The sequence below is a fragment of the Canis lupus genome, chromosome 24, assembly GCF_003254725.2.
Source record: "Canis lupus dingo isolate Sandy chromosome 24, ASM325472v2, whole genome shotgun sequence".
NCBI classification, from domain to species: domain Eukaryota; kingdom Metazoa; phylum Chordata; class Mammalia; order Carnivora; family Canidae; genus Canis; species Canis lupus.
Genome location: NC_064266.1, coordinates 4,774,522 through 4,798,990, shown reverse-complemented (window position 1 = coordinate 4,798,990; position 24,469 = coordinate 4,774,522). Strand labels below are relative to the sequence as shown.

The 24,469-nt window shown below is 43.4% G+C and overlaps 2 protein-coding genes across 16 annotated transcripts in view; both read left to right on the top strand.

Moving 5' to 3' along the window:
* The window catches only part of SEC23B (SEC23 homolog B, COPII coat complex component), a 38,163-nt gene extending 32,169 nt beyond the window's left edge, over nucleotides 1–5,994 (top strand). For 5 of the 9 annotated variants that reach the window (XM_049100240.1, XM_049100241.1, XM_049100243.1 and 2 more), the window contains 3 exons: nucleotides 388–582; nucleotides 945–1,010; nucleotides 5,536–5,994. In XM_049100240.1, the coding sequence (XP_048956197.1) occupies nucleotides 388–582; nucleotides 945–1,010; nucleotides 5,536–5,625 (351 nt within the window). In that variant the 3' untranslated portion in view covers nucleotides 5,626–5,994. The remainder of the gene's footprint in view (nucleotides 1–387; nucleotides 583–944; nucleotides 1,011–5,535) is intronic. The other 4 variants (XM_035705718.2, XM_025469165.3, XM_025469168.3 and 1 more) reach the window with 1 other exon arrangement.
* Nucleotides 5,995–11,285: 5,291 nt separating this feature from the next.
* On the top strand, nucleotides 11,286–24,332 carry SMIM26 (small integral membrane protein 26). 7 transcript variants are annotated; one of them, XR_004808951.2, is made up of 4 exons: nucleotides 11,286–11,488; nucleotides 12,670–13,678; nucleotides 16,931–17,055; nucleotides 23,453–24,332. XR_004808951.2 is itself a non-coding variant. In XM_035705716.2 (2 exons), exons 1-2 carry the CDS (start codon nucleotides 11,371–11,373, stop codon nucleotides 12,834–12,836), a joined length of 285 nt encoding a protein of 94 aa, XP_035561609.1. In that variant the 5' UTR covers nucleotides 11,286–11,370; the 3' UTR covers nucleotides 12,837–13,455. The 7 variants fall into 7 exon arrangements, 1 of the variants encoding a protein (XP_035561609.1); XR_003144850.3 differs by having other exon boundaries at nucleotides 16,967–17,055; nucleotides 23,453–24,331; XR_007405435.1 differs by having other exon boundaries at nucleotides 17,006–17,055; nucleotides 23,453–24,329.
* The last annotated feature ends 137 nt before the right edge of the window (nucleotides 24,333–24,469 follow it).

Genomic DNA, 24,469 nt, shown 5'->3' with positions numbered 1-24,469 from the left:
GAAAGGGGAATGGATTCTACATTGGAAGCCAACAAATACCTTTCCCTACCAGCTGAAAGGACATGAGAGGCTGGACCCGGTGGTGGCAGTGAAGTGGAAAGAATGGGTGGCTCCTTGGGACAGCCATCCCCTGGGTGTTTTTAGCTAGTTGGTATGTACAGTTAGGGAAGATGTGTGACTGATGGCTCTGGCATTTCTGAGAGAACTATGTAGGTGGGGGGTGTCCTGGCTCCACCTCTTTGCTTACTCATCCTTAGCCTACCCAGCTCCCCTTTGCTCCCCGCAGCAACTTGTCATTCTTGACATGACTTCCTCACTGGAAATGAGTTCCGTGTGGCAGTGGGAGTGTTAAAATGTCAAGAGTGTTCTTGAAGATTATCATTTCAGTGTTTCCACAGTGGTTTTGGTTGGTTTGTTTTGGTGCAGACCATAGCCCAGTGGCGTAAAGCTGGGTACCAAGACATGCCTGAGTATGAAAACTTCAAGCACCTCCTGCAGGCACCACTGGATGATGCCCAAGAGATTCTGCAAGCACGCTTCCCTATGCCACGTTACATTAACACAGAGCATGGAGGCAGCCAGGTAAGTGAGCTGAATTCCAGCTCTCATGTTCTGTTGGTTTCATGATGTAAATGGCGATAAATCCAAATAGCATGGTTAACATTTTATGTGGTGACATAAATTGACATTCAGGCAAATTTCCGAATAGGACTTCTTAAATGAGTGGTAGAAAAAGGTTAATGTGAAAGTAGAGTATTACCAAAGTAAAACATATCTCATGTTTTAGGAACCATAATAAATGGAGAGTTATAGGCTTTATACTAAATAAATGGGTTCCTATGCGGTAGGAAAATGCTAATTTAACAAAAGAAATGTGGTAAGAACTTTTTTTTCTCCTACACTAATATTGTCACTTGTAACCTTTGAATTTCTTGTTTTTAAAGGCTCGATTCCTTTTGTCCAAAGTGAACCCATCTCAGACACACAATAACCTGTATGCCTGGGGACAGGTAAGAAATTATCAGGTATCTGGGAGGAGGCCAGATTGCTTTTTGAAAAATGCATTACCAGATGGATCTCTTTTGGCCTTACAGACAGAATGACTCAAGTATTTTGCTGGGGGTAAAAAAAACAAACAAACTTTGAACAACATAGCTGAGGCAGGAGGGGGTACCTTGTGTGGATCCCTTATGTAGTACACAGCATAATATGACAGATTTGGGCCAGAGGACAAAACACTAGTGTGACCTGCATTTGGCTCTTCTCATAGACTCAGCAACATCTCCCCAACTCCCCCCCCCCCCCCGCGCGTGCACACTCTGCTCTCTCTCTCAAGGGTGCAGGGCAAAAACATCTGCTCACCTCTGGTTCTGCCTTCTCACTCTTCAGTCTCTGTTTTATTTAATTATTTTCAACATTTATAGTTCTCTCAACTAAGTCTCTTTCACTCTGTTTTCTTAAAACACTTTGGAAAATTAAACTTTTCTTTTGAGGTAATTTTAAATTTATAAGCAGTTGTGAAAAATAATACAGAGAGATTCCCTGTGCACTTCCCCTCATGTTCCCCAGTGAGAACATCTTGCAAAACCGTAATGCAGTATCACAGCCAGGATATTGGCATAGATATGGGCCAGGTACACGTTTCCATCATCACAAGATTTCTCATTCCCCCTCGAAAAGTCACTCTCCCTTCCGTCCTGCCTCCACCTCTTCCTTAACACCTGGCCACTGCTGCTGTGTTCTCCACTTCTAGAATTTGGGTTTCAGTTCAGGTCATGATCTTGTGGTCGTAGATAGAGAGCCCCACATCGGGCTCTGTGCTCAGTGTAGTCTGCTTCAGATTCTCTCTCCCTCTCCTTCCCCACTCACATTCTCTCCCTGCCTCTCAAATAAATAAATAAAATCTTAAAAAAAAAAAAAAAAGTGTTAGGTATGTGGGGCCCTTGGGTAGCTCAGTCTTGGTTTCGGGTCAGGTCATGATATCAGGATTGTAGGATTGAGCCCTGCATCAGGCTCTGTGCTCAGTACAGAGTTCACTGGAGATCACTCTCTCTGGTCCTCTCTGCTCACATGCATGCACATGTACGCGCTCTCTCTCTCAAATAAATAAAACCTTAAAAAAAAAAAGTTATGTATGTGAAATTGCATGGTATGTAACCTTTGGGGACTGGCTTTTTTCCTTCAGTATGGTTGTCTAGAGATTCATCCAGATTGTTGCATGAATCAATAATCTGTTTCCTTTTACTTGCCAAGTAGTAGTCTGTGGTATTGGTGTCCTGTAGTTGTTTAATCATTCACCTGTTGAAGACATCTGGGTTGTTCACAGTTCCTGGCTATTAGGAGTAAAGCTGCTATAAATATTCATGTATAAAAAAATAAATAAATAAATATTCATGTATAGATTTCTTATGATCAGAAGTCTTCCTTTCGCCAAGATAAATGCCCAGGAGTACATTTGCTCAGTGTTATGGCAGTCACATAGTCAGTCTCAGAAACTGCCATATTGTTTTCCATAGTGATTGCATCCTTCTACATCCCCACTAATAATGTAGGAGTGATCCAGTTTCTCCACATCCTTGCTAGCATTTGGGATTGTCAGGATTTTGATTTTTAACTATTCCGGTAGGTGTGTAGTGGTGTAATGTTGTGGTTTTAAGTTATATTTCTTAGTGGCTAATAATGTGGAGCTGCTTTCCATGTACTTCTTTTCCATCTGTATATTTTCTTCAAATCTCTTTTATCCATCTTATAATTGGATTATTTGCTTTTTCTGCCATTGAGTTTTATGTTTTTTATATGTTCTGCATGCTAGCCTTTTGTTGAATATGTGGTTTGTAAGTATTTTCTCTCACCTCTAGCTTCTTTGTACACCCTCTTCACAGGGTCTTTGAAGAGCAAAAGTGTTTAATTTTTATGAAGTCCACTTTACCAATTTTCCTTTTATGGATCATGCTTTTGGTGCCGAGTCCAATAACACTTTACCTAGCCCTAGACCCCAAAGATCTCTTGTGTTTGTCTAACTTTATATTTCCATTTCATACTGTGATCCATTTTGAGTTAATTTTTGTATAAGATGTGAGGCTTAGTTTTATTTTTTATGTATGGTGTCTCATTGTTCCAGCACCATTTGTTGAAAAGGCTGTCTTGCTTCCACTGAACTACTTTTGTATCTTGTCAACAGTTAGTTGCTCATATTTGAGTGAGTCCATTTCTGGGTTTTCTTCTCTGTATGTTGATCTGTGTTTCTATCCCTCTACCAATACCACTGCCTTGATTACTGTAGCTGTATCGTAAGTATTCAAATCAAGGAGACTGATTTCTTCAACTTCTTTTTCAAAATTGTCCTAGCTATTCTGGTTCCTTTGCTTCTACATGAGAATTTTAGAGTTATCTTGCCTAAGTCTTTAAAGACTTTTGCTGGGATTTTGATAAGAATTACATTAATCTTCTGTATCAATTTGGGGAGAATTGACATCTTCACTGTGTTGAGCCTTCTAGTATGTGAACTCAGTATGACTCTATTCTACTTTGGTTTCTTCTTTAGTGTTGAATGTTTTCACTTTTTTTTGAGTGATTATGAATGGTATTACAGTTTTGATATCAGTGTACCAGTGTTCATTGCTAATATATAGAAATACCGTTGATTTTTGTATGTTTATTTTATGTACTGTGACTTTCCTGAGTCACATACTATATCTGGGAGGGGGCTTTTTTTAGATTCTTTGGGATTTTCAACATAAATAATCATGTCATCTACAAATAGGGGCAGCGTATTTCTTACTTGCCACTGTGAATATCTTTTTTTTTCCTTTTTGTGTCTTGTCTTTTGGGTGCTCTGTGAGGGAAGTGGGGAGGATATTGTTTGATTACTGCCAGGTAGCAAACTAGGTTCCCTTTGGCCTCTTGACACCTGGGTGGGGGACAGTTCATTGTTACTGCTGGCTGAGGATGGATGTTCCAGCTCCCCACCTAGTCCCCACTGATCCTGCAGTGGAGACAGCCTTTGTGTTAGATGGTAGTGACTGTCCCAGTACAGGGGACACGGAGGACATCTTACTACTGCCAGGTTGAGGTGGAAGTACAGGCTCCCCGAATGGTCTCTACAGATATCATGGCTATAGGGAAACATCCGCCAGGCCATGAGGAATGAAATTTCCCGTGCCATACTTGGCCTTCTCTGAGAGTATCCTGGTGGGGGTGTCAGGGTTCCTTGTTACTGTCTTGTGAGAGTGAGTCTAAGGGACTTGCTCAGCCTTTGCTGGGGGGTGGGGGTCACAGTTTTTTCTGCCATCTTTGACCGGAGTTCTTACTTAACATTTTTTTGTCTTGCAAGGCTATGCTGGTCCTTTAGCTAGCTAAAGAGAGTGGGCTTTCTCTCATGTTTTTGTCTGTGTCCACTGATTGTCCGCCTCTTCAGCTCCAGGTCTGGGATATATAAGGCAAAAAGGAAACCCAAAGGACTCACATTGTGTTGTTTCTTGGGACCCAAGGCCCTTGAATTGTCTGCTCTCTTCTCTCCACCTTTCAGAGTCTTCTTATGTTTGTTTTATATAAAATACCCAGGGTTTTTAGTTGTACTTATTGGAGGAATAGGGAAAAGCACATCTACTCCTTCTTCCTGGAAGACATCTTCTTATAAAATTTTAGTCATGCTTTTATTTTCATAATAGTAGTACAGTATCATTTTGGAAATTTTGAATATTTTAAAGAAAAGATTAATAAAGGAAATTAACATTACATATAATGCCACTATCAGTAGAGTTAAATTATTTCTCACTTCATTGTAGGTAATATGAAATATGTATATCCTGTATATTTTTACTTTTTTTTTTTTTAATTTTTATTTATTTATGATAGTCACACAGGGAGAGAGAGAGAGGCAGAGAGACAGGCAGAGGGAGAAGCAGGCTCCATGCACCGGGAGCCTGATGTGGGATTCGATCCCGGGTCTCCAGGATCGCGCCCTGGGCCAAAGGCAGGCGCCAAACCGCTGCGCCACCCAGGGATCCCTTTTTTTTTTTTTTTTTTTTTTTTTTTACAAATTTGGGATCTTACTAGAAATCAAGGTTTCTGTTCAGTTCTTTTCCCTTGACATTACACGAATCACAAACATTTTCTGATATCACAAATATCCATCTGTTCAGTGAAGATACTGATCCACTTATTGGTAAATATACCATACAAACTTCTGTTGTAAGCATGGCATGAAGAGCATTGGGCTGGGTGCAGGGAGAGCGATGGGGAAGACGACAAGTCAGCAGAATGATGGAGAGGGTTAAGGCAGAGAAGGGCATATGCCCAGAACTGTCTGTAGTGGCAGGGATGGCCTGATCTCCATGGGTCAGAGAAGGGTTCTGTGAGGAAATTATGCTTCCATTGGTGGAATAGTTAGCTATGCAGAGGATGGCAGTGGTGGAGTACTCCTAGCAGAGATGGTAACACTGAATGTTCTGAGGTGGAAAGTCCTTAATAATTGATGAATTCTGAGCAGCTTTTAAGATAACATGCCAATAAATCTTTCCCATTAAATTTCAGGAAACAGGAGCACCCATCCTAACTGATGATGTTAGCCTACAGGTGTTCATGGATCATTTGAAGAAGCTGGCTGTCTCCAGTGCTTGTTAGGCTGGACATGTGAGCAGAACATTGAAGAGCACAGGGGGTTGTGTTCATAATTGCTAATAACAGCTTAGAAACACTTTCCTTGTGGATTTTAATAAATAAAGGAAACATTGTATGTAACTCTTTAGATTATAATTTATTTGTATTCCTTATTTTGTGCCCCTTTCCTGCATCATGAAATTGTAAGGTCATAGAGGTTTTGGTACTTGTAGATGTTTTTATGCTTTTTGTATCCTAACTTTACAGTTACATAAAATCAGAGGTAATGTATTTTGGCAACTTATATGAAAGTCATAATGATCAGAAAGGAAATAAATCTGGATAAAGAAAGTATGGGCTAAAATAATGCTAATACAAACTTGATTTCCTGAAGTCTCTTTGTGTGTATGTATGTGTTTTTTATTGACTCCCCCAAGAGATATTTCCTGAACTTAATCCTCATTTTCTGTCTAAACATTAGCCAAGGGAAAGCTTGAAATATGTGAGACTCTATCATCAAGGCAGTGTTGTCTGGAGTTCACTGTCCCTAACTCACATGTAAACAGCCCAGCCCAGGGAGCCATGAAGAGTGGCTGTTGAGTTAAGTGGCCGCAGCAGAGTGACAGCACATTTGTCTTGGGCTGTTTAAAATAACTTTAAACAGGCACTGTTTTTTAACCAAAGTAATGTATGCATGGTTTAAAAAAAAACTTTCTTACAGAGATTTATAATGACAGTTCCCTCCACCCCTGGAGCCTAGACCTGCTCTTCAGAGGTGACTGGTTTTAACCTTTCAAGTTTGTTGATGTATCAGTTTTAGCCAGTGTGTCTCAATTCCCATTTTTCCAGAGTGAGGACCATGCTCTGTACCAGCCAGGTTTGCTTGGCTATACCCTTATTTTTATATTATCAAGGTTGGTAAAATTTACGTTCTGACCTTTAACCATAGTTAGGTCTTTTGTTTCAGAGTTCATTCTGAAAGTTGAAAACTAATAAAGATCATTTATACTGTTGTGATAATGTAAACGTTGTCTGTGTTCAAGTCAGGTAGTATTACATATTTCCCCAGGGGTTTGATGTCTCTGTCCCTATACTACTTGAAGGAAAACATTCCCAATGACAAAATCAGTCACTTATATTTTTACATTCTAGCATTCCACAGGTTGGTTTGTTTCTTTTTCCCATCATAACTTTGTATATCTTGTTGTTTTCCCTAGAATTTCTTAATCTTTTTGAGAGAAGATTTAAAAAAAAAAAAAAAGATGTCATTTATTTCTTCATGAGAGATACAGAGAGAGAGAGAGAGAGAGAGGCAGAGACACAGGTAGAGGAGAAGCAGGCTCCATGCAGGAAGCCCAACACGGAACTCGATCCTGGGACTTCAGAATTACACCCTGGGTCGAAGGCAGACACTTAACCACTGAGCCACCCAGAAGTCCCAAGATTTTGTTTTGTATTTATTCAGAAGTTTGAATTTCTTATTCTACTGAATGATGTCCATTCTATAGAGGTCACCAATCTCCCCTTTAATCACAGGCCGATTGCTATGAAAAGTCATCCAGAAATTTCTTTTGTTAAGACTCCTGGGTTAGTTCTACAATTCCTTTTATCCCATAAGTCATCTGCTATCTTAAATGGCTTCTAAAAAAATTACATGGGAGATAATTCCATCAATTATCAATCAGTCAATTCCATCTTCATATTTGACAGCTTTGCTCAGTGAAAAATTCTAGGTCCAAAATAATTTTCTCTCAGAACTTTGGAGCTATTTTTTCATTCATTCAACAAATAATTTTTCAGTACTTGGTATATAAGGAATGTTTTACAGACAGTAAGAATGTAGCCAATAAAACAAAAATTTCCTCCCTGGTGGAGTGTTATGTTCTAGTTAAGAGAGACCCAACAATTTTTAAAAAATAGAAGTAAGTTGGGATCCCTGGGTGGCGCAGCGGTTTAGCGCCTGCCTTTGGCCCAGGGCGCGATCCTGGAGACCCGGGATCGAATCCCACGTCGGGCTCCCGGTGCATGGAGCCTGCTTCTCCCTCTGCCTATGTCTCTGCCTCTCTTTTTCTCTCTCTCTCTCTCTCTCTCTGTGTGACTATCATAAAAAAGAAATGTAAGTTACACAATTTATTAGAAGGTACTGAGTTCTATGTAGAAAAAGCAAAGTTGGAAACTCCTGTCAATTGGACGTTGAACCATCTGGATTGATTCTTCTCTATATTTTGAATTTTATTACCACCTTTTGCCTTTGGTGTGCATTCTGGGAGCGTTTCCTAGTTTAAGGTGTTTGACACATTTTTAAATGCCAAGAGCTTTTATCTTGTGTACTTTTCCCACAGAATATTATTTTTTGGATTATTATTATATTTTAGGTGGGTCCATACCCAGTGTGGAACCTCACACAGGGCTCAAACTCATGACCCTGAGATCAAGACCTAAGCTCAGATTAAGAGTCAGACACTTAACCAACTGAGCCACCCAGGTGCCCCAAATATAATTTTTAATTGAGATACATCATATAGAAGAGCACAGAAACTGCATATACAGATAAAGGTTGAAGCTTGGGACACCTTGGGCCTTTACATTTCAAATGAACAATGTAGAATGTGATAGACCCACCTTGCTCTGGTGTTCAGTGACAATGGGTTTAGGTGCTGAGGTGACTTAATATAGAAGACATTGCCATGCAGGTCCCATCTCTGGGTGCTAGTAGCTGTTTCCAGAGAGAACATGGAGGTGGGGAGTAGTGTATGGAAAGCAGCCATCTTGGGGGAGGAAGCATGGAGCCCCGTGTGCCTAATGAGGATTCTGAAATCCATCTTGAAGGCAAGGAAAGCCTCTGAGCTCTTAGGCAGGGAAACAACCAGTTCCGGATTTTAAAAACACTAGGAGAGTGGCAGGGTGGATGGGAGGAAGCTGGAATCCAGATGAGGCCTGTAAAGAGGCCGGTGTTTAGACAAAGGTGGGATGTTAGGCAGGAATCTGAGTTCAAGTTTCTGTTTTGGGTGATAGGTCAATCATTCTCTGAATTACAGAAAAGGGAAGAGTTCTTTGCTTTTTCTTTCCTAGCATTGATAAATTCAGTCCTGGACATTTTGAGCTTAGGGAGGTTGTGAGAGAAGAGAATACTCAGCAGGTTGGCAGTAATTAATATGAATTTGCTTTCAGGGGAGTCTGGAGCAGATTTTAGTCATTCACAAAGTGAATAAAGTTGCTCAAGATGAGAAGAGAAGCAATATCACAACAATACCAATGTTTTTGTTTTGTTTTTAACAACTTTATTGAGATAATTTACATGCAAAGAATTGCCTCTGTTTATACAGTTTAATGAGTTTTGACAGATGTGAAACCCATGAAACTTTGACACCCATGAAACTACCACCATACAGAACATTTACATCACCCCCCAAAGGTTTCCTTAGTAGGCAACTACTGGTCAGCTTTGTCTCACTATAGGTAAGTTTGTTCCTAGACTTTTGTATAGTTTCATTTGTATCTGGCATTTTTTTTTTTTTAAGATTTTACTTATTTATTCATGAGAGACACACACACACAGAGGCAGAGACATAGGCAGAGGGAGAAACAAGCTCCATGCAGGGAGCCCGAAGTCCCCATGCACGGACTCAATTCCGGGGCTCCAGGATCACACCCTGAGCTGAAGGTGGCGCTAAACCTCTGAGCCACCCGGGCTGCCCTGTATCTGGCTTTTTTTCACGTAGCATAATCCATTTGAGATTCACCATGTAGCTGCATGTATCAGTAATTCCTCTTTATTGCTGAGTGGTATACCACATTCTGTTTTTCCAGTCACTAGATGATGGTGATTTGGGTTGTTTCCTTTTTTGGCTCTCATGATTAAAGCTCTGTGAACATCCATCTACATGTCTGTGGATACATTTTCATTTCGTTTGGATAAATAACTAGGAATGGAATATCTAAGTAGTATGGTAGGTGTATGTTCAAATTTTTAAGAAACTGGCAGTATTGGAAAGACATCGTGGCACTCTATGCTCCCACCAGTAGGAGGTCTGATTTGTTCAAATCCTTAAAACTCTTGGTATTCTTGATGTAAATTTTAGTCATTCTAATAGGTGTGTAAATGGTGTCTTGTGGTTTTATTTGCATTTCTGTGATACGTAATGATGTTCCTGTGCTTATTGGCCATTTGTATAACTTCTTTGGTAAGAGTTTGTTCATATTTGTTGCCTGATTTTTAGTAAGGTAGTCTTTTTTTTTAAGATTTTATTTATTTTTTAAAGGTTTTATTTATTCATGAGACAGAGAGAGGCTGAGATACAGGCAGAGGGGGAAGCAGGCTCCCCTCAGGGAGCCGGATGCGGACCCATCCCGGCAGTCCAGGATCATGCCCTGAGTCAAAGGCAGACGTTCAACCCTGAGCCACCCAGGCGTCCCTAAATATTTTATTTATTCATTAGAGACACACAGAGAGAAAGGCAGAGAGAGAAGTAGGCTCCATGAGGGAGCCAGATGCGGTACTCGATCCGGGGACTCCGGGATCACGCCCTGAGCTGGAAGGCAAACGCTCAACCGCTGAGCCACCCAGGCGTCCCAGTAAGATTGTCTTTTTATGATTGACTTGTAAGTTGTCCTTTTATATTCTGGATACGAGGTCTTGGTCAAATATAGGTATTTAAATATTTAATTTTGTGTCTTTTTTCCTCTTAACTGTGACTTTTGAAAAGCAAAAGTTTTAATTTTGAAAAAGTCCAACTTACCAGTATTTGTTTTATGGTTCATGCTGTCTGTATTCTAAAAAAATCGTACCCATCCCAAGGTGGCAAATTTTCTCCTGTTTTCTTCTAGGTTTGTAGTTTTAGCTTTTACATTTAAGCCTATGAACCATCTAGAGTTAATTTCTTGTGTATGGCACAATTTCTGAAGGGTGGGAGAAGTGGAAAGAGCCCCGAAGGATACGGAGATACCGAAGAAAATTATGTTTTTGAAGCCATGAAAGGAGCAGGTGGGGTCAATGGTGTCAAATGCTTTAGAAATCAAATTGATTATGGCTGAACCGTAGCTACTGGATATGGCAATTGACCGAATCTCCACGCTGTGCCAAGCACGTCGCTTTTGCCCTAAAGCTGTTCGGTCTGTTGGGGTAGGGGTAGATTATGCTTTGACTTCAGAAACGTGTGGTTAAGAAAAAAGTTGAAGGTGCGCAGAGTTGAAGATGTTCCGTTTTCGAGGTGTTGGTAGAGTTGGGTGTAATGATGTTCCCCTCCCCCGAGGAGGCGGTAAAGAACTGGACCCAGACCCTGGTGGAGAAATTACCTCCGACCAGGGGGGACCCACGGCTCACCCGGAATGGGTTCCAGAAGGAAAATGGGGAAGAGCTGCGGGGGGAGCCAGTGCGCGGGGAGCCAGTCATTCTCGCCTGAGAGCTGCAGGAGGGGTGGACTTAATCGTTACGAATACCATCTGGATCCTGCGTAAGGCAGGTGTTACAATTTTCTACGCGAGAAGTTTGCTCAGAGACACTGTCATCTGGTCCCTGCGTCACGTGGTATGCGAGTCTGTGGGTACCCGGCTCAGCACGGAAACCCTCCGAATCCCACACCTTTTAAGAGGTCCCGTCCCGGGCGCGACTTTCGGGACTACACGCCCCAGGATGCACCCGGGCCGGAGCAGGAAGCGGCTTCCCGGAGTCGGCTCTCCATTGGGGGCGGCGGCCGGGGGCCGGCCGGAAGTCCCGCCCCCGCCCTGGACCTCCTTCCGCTGGGCTGGCGTCCTTCCGCGAGCCGGGTGATGCGCGCGGACCAGGCCTCCTCTTGGTACCGGCGGATGTCCGGGCTCTACGCGGTGGGAGCCTGGACCACGTTGGGCTCCTTGATTTATTTAGGCCGGAAGAAGAGCAAGCCCCCAGGTACGACCCTCCGGCGGCCTTCCGCGGGGTTGTCCCGAGGGGCGGTCACAGAGGCGGCCTCGCTGCGGTGCAAGCCTCGGGTTTATTCTGCAAAACTAGTGGGAACTGCTGCTGGGAGCAGTTCGCTGTAATTGAGTCTGCCTGGAACTCCCTTTAAGTCCTCCTGCCTGTCCGTGCATTTGGAGAATCTGTGTAAGATTCCAGAGGGAAGGTCAGACCCTGGACGGAGATTTATGTAAGGAGGTGCTGCCGCGGCCACGTCCGTCCGCGTCGCGGTTGGCGAGCAGGCGGTTGGAGCGGCTCCGCGCGTCCGGGAGCCTTGCGTCCTGCCCTGCACGCGGCGGAGAGGACATCCGCGGACCGGGAGCGCGTTCCGGCCGGGGCCGCACTTGCTGGAGGGTATGGACTTTGTGTGTGGATGAAGGTTTCCTAGAACTGGGGCGCCTGGTGGCTCAGTGGTCAGGCGTCTGCCTTTGTCTCAGGTCGTGATCCTGGGGTCCTGGGATCCAGCGGGATCCAGTCCGCATCGGGCTCCCTGCAGGGAGCCTGCTTCTCCCTCTGCCTGTGTCTCTGCCTCTCTCTCTGTGTCTCTCATGAATAAATAGATAAAATCTTTAAAAAAGAAAAAAAAGAAAAAGAAGAAGAAGAAAAGAAGAAAGAAAAGAAAGAAAAAAAAGAAACAAAGAAAGAAAGAAAGAAAAGAAAGAAAGAAAAGAAAGAAAGAAAAGAAAGAAAGAAAGAAAGAAAGAAAAGAAAAGAAAAGAAAAGAAAAGAAAAGAAGAAAATATACTGGAACTGCGGTTGCACGGATCCGAATATACCAAAAGCCATTCAGGGGTACATTTCAGACGAGTTGGTTGTAGGATACGTACATCTTGGGAAAGCTGTTCTGTAAAAACCATGCTGAAGATTACATTGAGTGATGAAGATTATCAGTGGCCTGAAAGTCCGTGTGTCCAGTAGTGAGCTTTGAAACATTGCAGTGTCTGTAGTAGCGGTCGCACCATAGTTCTTTATTTTTCTTTTTTATGGAGAGAAAATGGTGTCAGGAACTTGACGGGGGGTGGGGGGGTAATTCTTATCTCAGTTTATTTTATTTCTTAGACTTGACTAATAATTTTAAGGACTGCTGTCTTAAGTTTAAAAAGTTAATAATTCATGTCTTCCATTTTTTTCTAAAGGTGATGAAGTAGAGCAAAAGGATGTGTCAAGAAATGAAATGCTTGAGCCCCCAAAAGGGTTTTACATGGAAACAATTGTGACGTATAAAGAAGATTTTGTTCCAGTCACTGACAGGATCCTCAACTTCTTAAAATCATGGACAGGTGGCTCCGGACCAGAATCATGATTAACTGCTGAATGCTGAGGATGCCTGGGTGGCTCAGCAGTTTAGCGCCTGCCTTCAGCCCAGGGCGTGATCCTGGACACCCAGGATCAAGTCCAACATCGGGCTCCCTGCATGGAGCCTGCTCTCCCTCTGCCTGTGTCTCTGCCTCTCCCTCTCCCTCTCTCTCTCTCTCTCTCTCTCTCTCTCGTGTCTCTCATGAATAAATATCTCTCATGAATAAATAAATAAAATCTTAAGGGATCCCTGGGTGGCGCAGCGGTTTGGCGCCTGCCCTTGGCCCAGGGCGCGATCCTGGAGACCCGGGATCGAGTCCCACATCGGGCTCCCGGTGCATGGAGCCTGCTTCTCCCTCTGCCTGCGTTTCTGCCTCTCTCTCTCTCCTCTCTGTGCACTCTCATAAATAAATAAAGAATCTTAAAAAAAAAAAAAAAAAAAAATCTTAAAAAAAAGGGAAAAACTGCTGAATGCTGAAAACCAGGACTTTTGTTCAGCATCTACATTTGATGGATGCTTTGATTTCCAGTTTATGTTTGTGAAAAGTGGATCTGTATAATTTAATTTTGCTGTAAAACAAAATCACTAGTATTATGCAATAAATCTTTCCTTGAGGAAAAGCAAACTTGCATATTTAAGAGGTGTCTCTCACAAGAGTGAAAGGTAGAAGTGAAATTTCACATGGAGCTTCCATAAGCTCAGTTTTCTGAAACTGTTTCATGTAACTTTATATTTCTTTCATGTTGTTGGCAGATAGGGCTTTAGTGGCCCCTTGAAGGTTGCATTCAGCAAATCTCCCACCTTCAGTCTGGGATTTATAGCAGCCCTTTGGTACGATTGGGTATTTGGTAAGTATGTTATAAATTAGTTTTTATAACTCCTGAATTAAATAGACTTGGCCTGAGACACCTGGGTGGCTCAGTGGTTGAGCAACTGCCTTTGGCTTAGGGCATGATCCTGGGGTCCTGGGATTGAGTCCCACATCAGGTTCCCCTCAGGGAGACTGCATTTCTCTCTACCTGTGCCTTTGCCTCTCTGTGTCTCTCATGAATAAATAGACTTTAAAAAATAAATAGACTTGACCTTTTTATTAGGATCCATATAGGTACTCCTCATTCCTTCAGGAGGGTTGGAATCCACCCCAACTGTGGCTACCAGTATTCTAGACACAGGGTACAGGGGATACAAAGTCAAGACTACGCGGGTCGTGTCCTAGATTGCTGCACTGATCTCCACTGGCTCTTACGGTTGCAAGTAACAAACCCATGTAAGTGAGCTTAAGTCAGAAAGGGGTGTTTATCAGAGATGTATATGGACAGCTCAGAATTACAGCTGAGTGTGTTGAGGTCCTAAGAGAGCCTGGCACCGGAATGGGAAGGCAGGCGGCCACTCGCTCGGCCTGCGCGGGCTCTTGTCTGCCTTATTGGCTCTCATTACACGCCAGCCTCTCTCCCCTCCAACCCCACTTTCTGCAATAGTAGAGTGAGGCCTTTGCCATGGAGCCTGCTTGGGGTTCTCTCTCTCCTATTGCTCCCCCCCAACACACCACGCCCCAGTCTCTCTCTGTTTTAAAAAAATTTTAAAGGTGGCATTCGTTTCTCATTTGGGTAATGCTGCTTCCTAGCTATTTGGGACCCTGTGAGGAATAGGGATGCCTGGTAGAACAGGAATCCAGCATTTCTAGCTTCCTGCTACAGAGCTTTACTTTTAAACCTTTGCCTTGATTCCTTCTTGGTGTTGGTTCTACCATGTGGGGGGCCTGAGCAGTGTTTTGGTGCAGTCAACCTAAATGGCAAAAGATTCCAGGAAGTAACAGCTTCAGATGCCAGCAGCAGAGAGCCCCTTCCCAGGAATATCAGAGGTCAAGAATGGGTCACTACCTATAGGGTGAGTGCCCCAGTGGACCACCATGATCGGCAGCAAACATAGCAAGAAGCAAGGAAGGTGACAGAAGGGAGAGAATCCGAAGCATGGAGAGGTGGGAACTGCAGCATAAACCTCACGGGAAACATTCCCAACTCAGAAACACAAGAACGAGGACTTGGGGTGTTTGGCAGGTGAGAGCTAGTAATAGGTGACACCTGGGATAAAGAGCTTCCACCTTCACCTGGCAGTCAGTTTACCCGGAATCCATGTTCTTGTGCCTCCGCCAACCCCCCTGAGGGGACATTGGCTTAGATTTTCCTGGGATTGTCTGGGTGTGTTAGCTGGATCTAGCCTCATGTGCCTCTCATATCAGCCTAGACCAAACTCCCCTGAACCGGAGATCTGTATCCATCCAGCATTACCACTTGTCCCCTAGCTTCATCAAACCCCACAGCTGGAATCACTGCCTTCACCCACAGCATGCTCTTCATTTTGTGAAGATGTACATAATTTTGTGGAGACATTTTTCATACCTGAAAATGTTTTTATTCTATTTTCACACTTGATTACTAATTGGCCTGGGTATAGAATTCCAAATTGGATAACATTTTTTCCTCCAAATTTTGAAAGCATTGATCCACTGTATTATAGCCATCCCAATATTGTAGGTAAGAGTCCCAATCCTTTGTGACCTATTTTTTCCTTCCTGGAGCCTTGGGACTCTCTCTTTACTATTCTGAAATCTCAATGATGCATCTTGTGTAGCTCTTTATATTTTTTTAAAGATTTATTTACTCATTTTACAGAGAGAGAGTACAAGCAGGGAAAGGCAGAGGGAGAGAATATCCAAGTAGACTCAGAACACTGAGCCCAGGGCAGGGCTCAGTCCCATGACCCAGGAGATCATGACCTCAGCCAAAACCAAGAGTCAGACATTTAATCCACTAAGCCACCCAGGTGCCCCCATGTGGCTCTTTTTCATTTGGCTGATCACTTAGTGGACTCTGAATTTCTAGAGACTCTTATTCAGTTCTGGGGGATTTTATTATTTTTAGCAATTTCTCCCCCCCCCCTTTTTTTTAAGATTTTATATATTTGTTTGACAGCACAGGTAGGTGGAGTGGCAGGGAGAGGGAGAAGCAGGCTCCCCACTGAGCAGGGAGCCTGGTATGGGACTTGATCCCAGGACCTTGGGATCATGACCTGAACCGAAGGCAGGCACTTAACTGACTGAGACACCCAGATACCCCTCTTCCCTGTCTTTTTTGTTGTTGTTATTCTCCTTGTCTGAAAATCCTAATAGACATTTCAGACCTGTTTTTCATTATTTTGTAATTTTCTTAACTACTCTTCATCTCTGTTTTGCTCTACTTTTTTTGGAGAGGACCATTCATCTATACAGTTAACAAATATGTCCTGAGCCCCTACCCTGTGCCAGGCATTGTTCTGTGTTTTTGGGCACTATACAAACAGTGACTTATGCTGTTTTACCTTTTACCCAGGGAGCAGATAATAAAACCAGAAAATACAGGTCTTCTATAATCCAACTTTTTTTTTTTAATATTTTATTTATTTATTCATGAGAGAGAGAGAGAGAGGCAGAGACACAGGCAGAGGCAGAAGCAGGCTCCATGCAGGGATCCTGATGTGGGACTTGATCCTGGGACTCTGGGATCATGCCCTGGGCCAAAGACAGGCGCTAAACCGCTGAGCCACCCGGGGATCCATATAATCCAACTTTTTAATTGAATTTTTTATATTGGCTACATCTTTAATTTCAAGAGCTCTTTCTTGTTTTCAGTTCTTTTTTTTTTTTTTTTTTTTTTTGGATAGAGAATGCTCAAGTTAGGGATGAGGGGTTGGCAGAGGGGCAGAGGGAGGAGAGAGAGAATCTCAAGCAGATTCCATGCCCAGCTTGGAGCTTGATGCGCCCCTCTTCATTCTTTTTTTTTTTTTTTTTAAGATTTTATTTATTTATTCGTGAGAGACAGAGGGTGGGGGAGCAGAGACACAGGCAGGCAGAGAGAGAAGCAGGCTCCATGCAGGGACCCCAATGTGTGACCCGATCTGGGTCCCCAGGATCACACCCTGGGCGGAAGGCAGTGCTAAACCACTGAGCCACTTGGGCTGCCCTCTCGGTTCTTTTTTTAATGGCATCTCATTCACTGATGAACATTACCTTCTCATTGCTGAAAATATTCTAATACATTTTACTCTCTTTTGCGTTGTGCCAGAAGTTCCCTTCTGCTGTTTGTTTTGCTCTCTGTCAGGTTGGAAGTATTTGTGTAAAACCCCCTCTTCCTGGACAGGTCTGGATTTAAGAACCATTTGCATCTGTGGGAGAGCCCTTATGATCAGGGTAAGTAAGGCCAGCTTTCTACCGGGGATGGCCTGGCTGGCAGGGTTCTTTGCAACATGCCAGAGAACTAGAGCGGTTCGTGTGGAAAAGGAACTTTGGAAAGGACACGGGAGAACTCCCAGGATTGGAAAGAGGGTCAGGGAAGCCTGGTTAGAGACATTTGGGCCAAGAATGGCACTCCAGGTATGGTGCTTGATCACTGCCAAGTCCAGGCACCGTGGGAACATGTGGTGCTGGGGGGCAAGCCCCAGAATGGCTTCCTGGAGTGGCCTGCTTCTCATCACTCACCTCTAACTCTGTTTTGTGTAGTGAAACTCAACTGATAGTTGAGGGCCCACGTGTCTGGGCCCTCACTGCAAAGGAAGCTGGGAAAGTGAGTTTCTGGTTCCCATACTAGAGATGTGTGAGGAAGTTCTCTGTCCTCTGTCCTTCCTAGAGGAAGATGTCCACAAAATGCTGGGTAGGCAAATACCATGACAGATGTCCCAATCTGTCAGCAGGCTCCACTTTTATTGGGAAGACCTGAAATGTCAGCATCTGGCAATCATTTATCCCAGAAGAAGTTCTGTCTCTGCCCCCTGCAGGTAGATGCCTGACAGTAGGAATTCTGGGAGCTGGGTGGGGGAGGGGCTTGGGGTATTTGGTCAGAACCCAGATTTCATATAGTCCAGTGCTCTGTCCTCTGGCTGCCCCCGTGAGTATCTCCAAGCACAAACCTCCACTCTCCTGAGTAAAGGCCAGGGAAGTTCCTGGCTCTGTAGTGGGGGTCTGGTGCTTATACAGACCCTCGCATCCCTCTACTTGCAGCCTATCCCCCATGGTGTGCCTGCTACTTCCAATCACTGAGCTCTTCCAAGTTTCTGTGGGGCTAAAGAGCTGGCTTCTCTCTCTTTATATATATATATATATATATATATATATATATATATATATATATATATATATATTTTTTTTTTAATGAGTTCGATTTGCCAACGTATAGTATAACACCCAGTGCTCATCCCATCAAGTGCCCCTCTCAATGCCTGTCACCTAGTCACCCTATCCCCCCGCCTGCCTTCCCTTCCACTACCCCTTGTTCATTTCCCAGAGTTAGGAGTCTCTCATGGTTTGTCTCCCTAATTCTTCCCACTCAGTTCCCCTCCTTTCCCCTATAATCCACTATTTCCTATATTCCCCGTATGAGTAAAACCATATGATGGTTGTCCTTCTCTGATTGATTTACCCTCCAGTTCCATCCACGTTGAAGCAAATGGAGGGTATTTGTCATTTCTAATGGCTGAGTAATATTCCATTGTATACACAGACCACATCTTCTTTATCCATTCATCTGTTGAAAAGACATTGAGGATCCTTCCACAGTTTGGCTGTTGTGGACATTGCTGCTATGAACGTTCGGGTGCAGGTGTCCTGCCGTTTCACTGCATCTGTATCTTTGGGGTAAATCCTCAGTAGTGCGATTGCTGGGTCATAGGGTATCTCTATTTTTAACTCTTTGAGGAACCTCCACACAGTTTTCCAGAGTGGCTGCACCAGTTCACATTCCCATCAACAGTGCAAGAGGGTTCCCCTTTCTCCGCATCCTCTCCAACATTTGTTGTTTCCTGTCTTGTTAATTTTCCCCATTCTCACTGGTGTGAGGTGGGATCTCATTGTGGTTTTGATTTGTATTTCCCTGATGGCCAGTGATGCGGAGCATTTTCTCATGTGCTTCTTGGCCACGTGTAGGTTTTCTTTGGCGAGATTTCTGTTCATGTCTTCTGCCCATTTCATGATTGGATTGTTTGTTTCTTTGCTGTTGAGTTTAATAAGTTCTTTATAGATCTTGGATACTAGCCCTTTATCTGATAGGTCATTTGCAAATATCTTCTCCCATTCTGTAGGTTGTCTTTTTTTTTTTTTTTTAATTTTTTAGGTTTTTATTTATTTATTTATTCATTCAGAGAGAGCGAGAGAGAGGCAGAGACACAGGCAGAGGGAGAAGCAGGCTCCATGCGGGAAGCCTGACGTGGGACTCGATCCCGGGTCTCCAGGATCACACCCCGGGCTGCAGGCGGCGCTAAACCGCTGCGCCACCAGGGCTACCCTGTAGGTTGTCTTTTAGTTTTGTTGACTGTTTCCTTTGCTGTGCAGAAGCTTTTTATCTTGATTAAGTCCCATAGTTCATTTTTTGCTTTTGTTTCCCTTAGTTTCATAGATGTATCTTGAAAGAAGTTGCTGTGGCCAAGTTCAAAAAGGGTGTTGCCTGTGTTCTCCTCTAGGATTTTGATGAATTCTTGTCTCACATTTAGATCTTTCATCCATTTTGAGTTTATCTTTGTGTCTGGTGTAAGAGAAGGGTCTAGTTTCATTCTTCTGCATGTGGCTGTCCCATTTTCCCAACATCATTTATTGAAGAGGCTGTCTTTTTTCCAATGGATATTCTTTCCTGGTTTGTAGAATATTAGTTGACCAGGACCCATTTCTGGGCTCTCTATTCTGTTCCATTGATCTATGTGTCTGTTTTTGTGCCAGTACCACATTGTCTTGATGACCACAGCTTTGTAGTACAGCTTGAAATCCAGCATTGTGATGCCCCCGGATCTGGTTTTCTTTTTCAATATTCCCCTGGCTATTCAGGGTCTTTTCTGATTCCATACAAATCTTAGGATGATTTGTTCCAACTCTCTGAAGAAAGTCCATGGTATTTTGATAGGGATTGCATTGAATGTGTAAATTGCCCTGGGTAGCATAGATATTTTCACAATATTAATTCTTCCAATCCATAAGCATGGAATATTTTTCCATCTCTTTGTGTCTTCCTCAATTTCTTTTAGGAGTGTTCTGTTTTTAGGGTATAGATCTTTGCCTCTTTGGTTAGGTTTATTCCTAGGTATCTTATGCTTTTGGGTGCAATTGTAAATGTGATTGACTCCTTAATTTCTCTTTCTTCAGTCTCATTGTTAGTGTATAGAAATGCCACTGATTTCTGGGCATTGATTTTTTATCTTGCCACGTTGCAGAATTGCTGTATGAGTTCTAGCAATCTTGAGGTAAGAGGTGGCTTCTCATCCATGTTCCCTTTGCAGGCCGGATGGGGTTTGTTTGCTCGACCAGACTTCAGTCAGGCTCCTGTACCTGGTCTGAGGTCCCTCTAGGCACTTCCTTGTAAAAATACAGTTTTAGGAAGAATCCTGCTAAGTCACTTTCACCAGAACCTCCCTGCTTGGTACCAACCACCTCGATATCTGATTGGGTTCCTCATCCTCCACTATCCCTCCAGTGATGCTGACAGCCTGGCCTGTCTTCAGCAAGGATCCTGGTAGGTCAGCTTAATCAGAACCCACCTTGTTCCTGATCTTTCTTCCTGGTCATGTTCCATCCACTGACTCCCACTCTGCTGCTTGACTGTGAATTCTCACTTGCCCACGCTGTATTCAGAGCTGAGCGCCACTTCTCTCCCTGCCCTGAGTAGAGTCAGCCTTACTGTGCTCTAACAAGAGTCCTTCAGTATTTTGTTCTTTAACAGCCTTCAGGTTTCTGCTTCTTCCCTTCCATTATGTTAGTCACCAGGTCTCTACTTGATTTCCCTCTTTATGGATTATGCTCTAAGGAGACATGGCTCCAAGTTTTATTGAAGTAGAAGTTTGCATTGACACACAAAAAGATCTTTAGGGGTGCCTAGTGGTTGTTGGTGAAGCATTCAACTCTTGGTTTTGGCTCAGGTCATGATCTTAGGGTCATGAGATTGAGCCCCATGTCGGGCTCTGTGCTCAGCAGGAAGTCTGCTTGAGATTCTCTCCATCTGCCCCACCCCCACTCTCTTTCTCTGTCTCACTAAAAATAAATAAGTAAATCTTTAAAGAAAAGATCTTTAGTGTCAGCTATACTCAAAAAAATTTTTTTAAGTCTTTGAGATCTACTTACATTTCCTTATTTAAAATACTTTTTTTTTTTTTTATTCATTTATGATAGTCACACAGAGAGAGAGAGAGAGAGGCAGAGACACAGGCAGAGGGAGAAGCAGGCTCCATGCACCGGGAGCCCGACGTGGGATTCGATCCTGGGTCTCCAGGATCCCGCCCTGGACCAAAGGCAGGCACCAAACCGCTGCGCCACCCAGGGATCCCCTTATTTAAAATACTTAAATCCCAACTGCTTGTGCTAAGACCATGTTCTTCCTCCATAACAGTTCGTTCGTTCTTTCTTTCTTTCTTTCTTTCTTTCTTTCTTTCTTTCTTTCTTTCTTTCTCTCTCTCTCTCTCTTTCTTTCTTTCTTTCTTTCTTTCTTTCTTTTTCTTTTTAAAGGATTTTGAGTTTAATAAGTTGAGTTTAATAAGTTCTTTAAACTTATTATGTCTTTAAACATAGGTGTGACTGATTAAATCCTGGGCCATTTCCTTTTTTCTTTTTTCTTTTTATTTTATTTATTCATAGAGACAGAGAGATCGAGGGGCAGAGATACAGGCAGAGGGAGAAGCAGGCTCCATGCAGGGAGCCCGATGTGGGACTTGATCCCGGGTCTCCAGGATCAGGCCCCGGGCCAAAGGCAGTGCTAAACCGCTGCTCCACCAGGGCTGCCCATTTTTTTCCTTTTTTTTTTAAATAAAGATTTTATTTATGTATTCACGAGAGACACACAGGCAGAGGGAGAAGCAGGCTCCTCACAGGAAGTCTGATGCAGGACTCGATCCCTCGACCCTGGGATCACACCCTGAGTCAAAGGCAGATGCTTAACTGCTGAGCCATTCTGGCATCCCTGTTTATTTATTTGACAGAGAAAGAGCATGCACACAAGTAGGAGGAGCAGCAGGCAGAGGGAGAGGGCCTAACTACAGCATCTTACATTCATAAGGGTTTGTTCTCATGCAAGTATCCAGCAGTGGGCAGTCCCAGGCTGGTGGAAGGGATCTATAGAGTCATCCTGGGCCCAGGCTCCTTTTGTCCTTCTGGTTCTCCATCCATAGAAAGTGGCTTCCATCTTCTAGTTGGAATGGAAACTTCCATCCTTCCTTCCATCCTTTCTATCCTTCAGGATGGCTGCTGAGGACTCCATACTCCTGGATGGAGGAAATGGACTAATGCAAAGGGCCCTACAGTTCGGCTCCATCCTGACACTATTTACCCAGTGACAGCATCAGATCCCCCAAGTCAAGGGCGTAGTCCTGCAAGACTGTAAGACTGTTACCTCCCTCCCAGATGTGGCACAACCCAGATCCTCCTGCCCTGTGCTTCTGCCTGTGGTAATAGGCTTTGCCAACAATACTGTACTTGGACTTGACACTAGTCTCAAGGCCAGATTGTTACCTGTACTTCTAACCTACCAGTTATGGATCAGAGATTCCTGGGGGCACCTGGGTGGCTCAGTGGTTGAGCGTCTGCCTTTGGCTCAGGTCGTGATCCTGAGGTCCTGGGATCGAGTCCCACATTGGGCTCCCCACCCAGGAGCCTGCTTCTCCCTCTGCCTATGTCTCTGCCTCTCTCTCTGTGTGTCTCTCATAAATAAATAAATAAAATCTTTTAAAAAAATCAGAGTTTCTCATGACCTCCTCCTTGGGTTTAATTAATGTGCTAGAGCGGCTCACAGAACTCGGAGAGACATTTTAATGACTAGATGACCAGTTAATTATGAAAGAATATAATTCAGGAGCAGACAGATGGAAGAGATGCACAGGGCAAGGTGTCAGGAAAGGGCGGAGAGCTTCCCTGTTCTCTCTGAGCACGCCTTTCCCCAATCCCCAAGTGTTAACCAACAGGAAGCTTTCAGAACCCTGTCCTTTGGGGTTTTTCAGGGAGGCTTCATTACATAGGTGTGACTGATTAAATCCTGGGCCATTGGCAATGGAACACGACCTCCAGCCCCTCTGCCCTCCCCAGAGGTTGGTGGTGGGGTTGAAATTTCCAACCCTTCAATTGCATGATTGCTTCTGCTGATGACCACCCCTCCTCCTTAGGTGGGGACCAAAAGTCACCTCATTAATGTAACAGAGGACATAGGTATCACTCTCATCACTTAGGTAATTCCAGGAATTTAGGGAACTCTGTAGCAGGAATAAAGGAAGGCCAAATACATATGTGTTATTACAAATCACAATACTACAGCTTGTTAAACACAATACTCCAAATGATGTTAAGAGCACTTGCTATCTTTCTTTTACCTGATACTGCGAATTTTGGATGATTTTTGTTTCTATCATCCTGACAGAACTGTCATTGGCAGGGCCGGGACTCAGTGACTTGGTTCCCAGCCCTGCCCAGTCTTGGCTGTCTCAGCAAATACCAGAGGAGGGTCACGTCCAAGAGTCCAAGATAAGGAGGTCTTTTGAGTGGATTTCATGGAAGGGATCAGGAGAGCACAGCTCAGGGTCTTTCTGGTGATATCTGAGGACTATCTTGCCACGTTTTTCTGTTTTTTCAGTTACAGATTCAGCATATGTCAAAATGAACATGAGACCCTCCTAAACTCATTCTATTTTCAGAGAAGAAAACTATACCCAATTGTGTACTGGTGGAACCGGAAAAATGCATAAGTGGCAGAAGTCAAAGAAGCGACAGATCTCTAAGCATTAGAGATTCACCTACTGGAACTGAAGAACATGTTTTTTGGGGGGCCTTGCACTCCAATGTGCTCTTGCATGCAAAGTATTGGGCTTTAAACATTCAGGGGGGCTCTGCTTTACCTGTCTGAATTAGACACATATGGCCCAGACAGATATGATGGATATGCCATTATAAAAATATGCTTACTTGCATATTTGCCTCAAGATCACTTTCTGAGAGCTACATTACGTTTATTCCTTGCCACAATTCTAAGAAGATCGTCTCCCCACTTTACAGATGAAAAGACTTAGGCTAAATGAGGCTAAACCACATTTCCTTAAGGTCACATACAGAGTGGCAGAGCTGGGACAGAAAACAAGGTTTTTCTGGGGCCAAAGTGTAAGCTGGTGGCATTATACCAACCTCTTCTCTTAAAAAAAGAGAGGGAGCTATAGATTATAAGCTTTGGAAAGAAACATCGAAAACTTTTCATTTTCCTAGAATCCAAAGCCAGAAAGTTCAAGTTACCAGAATGCCTTTGTGAGGGCCAGATAACAAGTGAAAAACTACATCAGGGATCTATTAAAAATAAAAGTCCAGTGAGTTTAGGAGTCCAGTTGAATTTAGTCCCATGAATGTAGTAGTTTGGCCACATATTTAATCAATTGGCTGTTTATTTGCTGTCTAATAGGCTGGTGGTTGATGATTTGAGACATAGCAGCATCCTGTATCATTGCAGAAAGGTTGAATATGCAAAAGGAATTTTTAGTATTAAATATTTATTTATTTATGCATGTATTTATTTATATTTATTTGTTTATATGAATGAGAGAGAGAGACAGAGACAGACAGAGAGAGGGAGAGCAGGGAGAGGGACAGAGGTGAGGGAGAGAGA

Excerpts from the sequence above, each read along its gene's own strand:
- SMIM26 (XM_035705716.2), top strand. The coding sequence starts at position 11,371 with ATGCGCGCGGACCAGGCCTCCTCTTGGTACCGGCGGATGTCCGGGCTC. Across the intron at positions 11,489-12,669 it reads GAAGAAGAGCAAGCCCCCAG|GTGATGAAGTAGAGCAAAAG; the intron begins GTACGACCCTCC and ends TTTTTTCTAAAG.